This window comes from Helianthus annuus, chromosome 5, assembly GCF_002127325.2.
Source record: "Helianthus annuus cultivar XRQ/B chromosome 5, HanXRQr2.0-SUNRISE, whole genome shotgun sequence".
NCBI classification, from domain to species: domain Eukaryota; kingdom Viridiplantae; phylum Streptophyta; class Magnoliopsida; order Asterales; family Asteraceae; genus Helianthus; species Helianthus annuus.
Window position 1 is genome coordinate 17,168,451 of NC_035437.2, and position 4,221 is coordinate 17,172,671.

General features: G+C 34.6%; 2 protein-coding genes across 2 annotated transcripts; both read right to left on the reverse strand.

Annotated features, from left to right (window-relative positions):
* Positions 1–282: 282 nt before the first annotated feature.
* LOC110938599 (dual specificity protein kinase shkA-like) lies at positions 283–1,379 on the reverse strand. The gene is made up of 4 exons (XM_035990678.1): positions 1,287–1,379; positions 1,024–1,198; positions 814–942; positions 283–693 (listed from the first exon to the last, which is right to left on the reverse strand). The coding sequence occupies exons 2-4, from the start codon at positions 1,033–1,035 to the stop codon at positions 484–486; spliced, it is 351 nt and encodes a 116-aa protein (XP_035846571.1). The 5' UTR covers positions 1,036–1,198; positions 1,287–1,379; the 3' UTR covers positions 283–483.
* LOC118479338 (probable serine/threonine-protein kinase DDB_G0267514) lies at positions 1,342–2,819 on the reverse strand. The gene is made up of 3 exons (XM_035990677.1): positions 2,536–2,819; positions 2,294–2,409; positions 1,342–1,476 (listed from the first exon to the last, which is right to left on the reverse strand). The coding sequence occupies exons 1-3, from the start codon at positions 2,786–2,788 to the stop codon at positions 1,366–1,368; spliced, it is 480 nt and encodes a 159-aa protein (XP_035846570.1). The 5' UTR covers positions 2,789–2,819; the 3' UTR covers positions 1,342–1,365.
* Positions 2,820–4,221: the final 1,402 nt, after the last annotated feature.

Genomic DNA, 4,221 nt, shown 5'->3' on the forward strand with positions numbered 1-4,221 from the left:
TTCCGCTGTCGCCTAAATTAAATACCATGGGATTTCTGTCCCGCGGCTTCTGAAACGGGTCAAACCGGGTCGGGGGCCGTGACATAAAGTAAAAAAGGTAAACTGATTTTTTAGGGAAGGGTATGATAAGTAAAAAAGGAAACTAGTTTGCTAGGAGGGGTAAAAAGGGTACGTTTAACTCACCCCTATTTGAAATATATGTAAAAGTTAGATTTAACTAATTAAGATGCATGGATAAATATTTGAACAAAGTTAAGAACATGCTAACGACGTGCGAGGTTTCCTTGTTTGTTTTTGTTTTGTTGCCATTGATTGTTGTTGCTGAATGATGAGTTCATGACTGTCTCACAGAAAATAAACAGTCACACCAGCTGATTTCATTTAAACAACAAAACATAAAAATGGTATATAGTTTACAACGTTAACATCCCTATGTATGTAATCTGTGTTTACATGAAATTGACTCTACTTGCATCATCTATCCTATCTTGCATGGCTTAAGAATCCGAAGCAACCGAAAACATTATTTTGATCCTTTGACAATGCTTGCCACCCTTCGATTTTCATGATTTCTTCCAATTCAACAACCACGTCCTTCATCTCCGGTCTTCTTCTAGAGTCCGTATCCCAACAACTTTGCATTAACCGAGCAAGTGATCTTGGACAATTCACATGTATGCTCGGTCGCATTTCCTGAATTACAATAAGAACAACACTCTCTTTTAATCTCAACTTCTATACAAGAAAAAAATAGTACCATCATTTAATATTTAATATGTAGACACATAAACATTAGCATATACGTATGCATACCTTGTATATTTCTACCGGGATGTTGTCTAAGTCATACGTATATGCCATTTCACAACAATATATCTCCCACAAGCATATCCCAAAGCTATAAACATCACATTTAAATCCGTATGGTTTTTTGCTTAAAACCTAAAAAAAACCACCACAATTTGTTAGGACTAAAAAATGTAAACATCTGAGTACAAATGTAAAGTTATAAAAAAATCATACCTCAGGAGCCATATAACCTCGAGTCCCGACTTCACCACTCGTAAATAACTCTAAAGGATCAAAAACTACCTCTCCAAAATCAGCAAGTTACAGCATCTTGTTTTGACTGTCGATAAGTATGTTCTCTGGCTTCACATCAAGATGAATTATCTTCTTGGAATGAAGATAACTCAACCTAACATTAAATAAAATTAAGCGATTAATGAGTGCTTGAATTTTGAAAATTTAAGTTAAAATTAAGAAGTAAGATGTTGATTACATACCCTTTCGCAATATCAAGGGCAAATTGACAAACAACTTTTATAGGTAGCTTCTTATCACGGTTTTTACACAAGTATGATCTCAAAGATTTACATATTCGGAGACAATACAAAGGTCACTTTCAGTTTTTGATATCTTGTTCTTGTTCTTATGGCCTGAATTTGTCTTCATAGACATAGTTGCTCCGATCATCTGCAAAATATTTACACGAGAGTATTAGATGGTAACAGATCATACCTAGCTTTAGTTGTCTACATGCGTGTTTGTATGTAGCCATGTAGGGGTGTTTAGTTCGGCTTAAAACTATGAAACTGTCTAAACCGGTCATCAGTTTGGTTTCGTGGTCAGTCTTTTTCTAATCTTTTGTTCAGTCAATTTTAAAAATCTCAAACCGGAACGAATAGTTTGGTTTACGGGTTCTATCCAGAGTCGGCTGTGTAAAGCCGTGTCGGACCGTATGATTAGAATACATATTGTTTTAGCTATGTTACATAATATATAATTAGTTATTTATATTGGTTTAAAATGAAATAACATTGAGCACAGTGAATAGAAGTGCATGTTTTATGTTCATAACATCCAGAACATACCTTCTGAAGGTGTCCTGCTTGGCTATGAACACTTTTACGTTCATGTTTAAACTCATGCCTACTGTTCAAGTATCCTACTACTTACAAAATTACAATAACACCACACTTCAATTATTTGTTACAAATATTACATGGTATGCCAGTCTACTTGATTAGTAATTGCACCCTTTATCGTTTAAGCTTTGTGTTTTTTGCATACATTGAAAATCGTGAAACCAAACCAAGGTGAAACCATTAGTAACAGTCTGGTTTCGGTTTTAAATGAAAAAAAAAAGAAAACTGTTATAAACGGTTTGGCTCAAGGTTTTGCTTGAAACTCGTTAAAACCTGACCGTGAACACCCTTATTTGTATGTATCTCAATGTATGTTTTGTTATACTTTAATTTGTACATACTATAAAACTCTAGATCAAATATACCTTAGTGACATTAGGGTGGTCAAGCTTTTGCCATAAACTAGCTTCTTCCCTGAAATCATTCTTCATGCACTCCTTTAAAGTTGTTGTAACACCCTTTCCAAAATCAAGAACTTTCACTAGAACAACAAAAAAAAAAAAAAAAAAAAAAAAAAAAAAACACACAATCAAAACCTTAAAGAAACAGAGGCACAAAGCACCCTTAAACTCGACAAGAAGATAACAAACCAAAGAGTTTGTTTTACCTGCGACCGTTTGGCCATGGTATGAGCCCTTGTAAACCACGCCATAAGATCCACGACCGATAACTTTGCCGAGAACAAGCTTAAGAGGATCGATAGTTTCCTGCCATTGTTGTTGTTGTTCATGTTGAGTGATCATAAGATCATTGGATTGCACTTGACTGAATTGATTCCGACAACTGTTGAATGAACCGAGAAACAGGTTGTGAGTGATATGAAGGTTCATCACGTCGATTACATTCTGGGGTTCCTCCATGATCGTTTATGATGGTTTGAAACAGTTTGTTTAATGTGGGTCGTACGTAATCTAATCAAGAAGTGATTTGATGGTTCGAAGTAGTGATCATGAGGGTAAAAGAGTCTTTAAAACTTATTTGTGTCGTTAGAATTGAACTTCGTTTGGTAGAGAGTTTATAAGGATAATAATTGTTTAGTATTTATCGAAATGGGTCAACATAATTATAGAATTTTCGGTTAGGTTAAATTTACATACTATAAAATAAAAAAATAAAAAATTAGTTTAACTCAACACTATTCATGTTTTACAATTTAAGTTCATTTGATTTTTTACTTTAACTCTTTTTATTTTTGCAATTTAATCTTACTAAGTTTTTTATTTTCAACTTTGGTCCACTTTATTGTTCATTTTTAGCAAATTATTCGTTTTCCATTTCGTTCTAAATTTTGCGAGTTAATACGCACAATGTGCGTGTGTGGTTCAATATTTTTACGTCTATATTTTCCGTTCGTCGACTTAGATATTCTTTTCTACGTTTCACATTCCGCCGTTCCGATCTAATTTTTTCGCATTAACACGCGACAACTTCAGTGTTGGTGATCGTTCGCTGTGTTGTGACATTTGTGCTATTTAGCACGGTTTTACGCCCTCACCACAACCTCATGAGTGGGCTAATACTAGTTATAGTTTATTCAGGATTGGTTTGTTTGGGTCGCCAGATGTTATTTGTGTTATGGGATCGTACATTCAATAAAACTGTGAGTATTGTATTCGTATTTTTCAATCTTTAGAGTCCGGTTTTGGGATCGTACATTCAATAAAACTGTGAGTATTGCGTTCATATTTTTCAATCTTTAGAGTCCGATAAACTTTACTTTCAATCTATTTATATCAATATAATTCTAAACATGCCAAAAATATAGTGAATTAATGTTAAACAGGTCAAAATATAATTATTGGCAAGTCATTGCGCTATGGGGTGTTGATAAGTTGATGATGCTGGTCATGCGTTGGATGGGGTGTTGATAAGTTGATGCGAAGGTATGTATTATTTTAACTATTTACATAAAGTTTAATGAAATAACAACATTATCATGAAATCAAAAAGTATACCTACAAGAGTAGGGAACAATTACAAGGAAATCGGAATCATCAAAACTTTGACCAGACGTTGACTACAGTCAACCCTGTATTTGGTGTATGATTACTGTTTGTTTGGTTTAGAAGTAACAACATTTGTACTTGCAGAGAAGTATGCTGAAAGAATGTTTGTGTTGATACATGATTTGTGGACGCAACTCGGCTCGACGTGATTCGGTTTAAGTCACGACATTCCTCTGTCGTGCGCAACAACAAATGTGGGCCGAAACAACAAAGAACTTTTACCTTTGTCCTTGGGCTAAACCAAGTAGACGAAACGCAGCATGGGCCTCAACTGCTTTGGGCCAAAG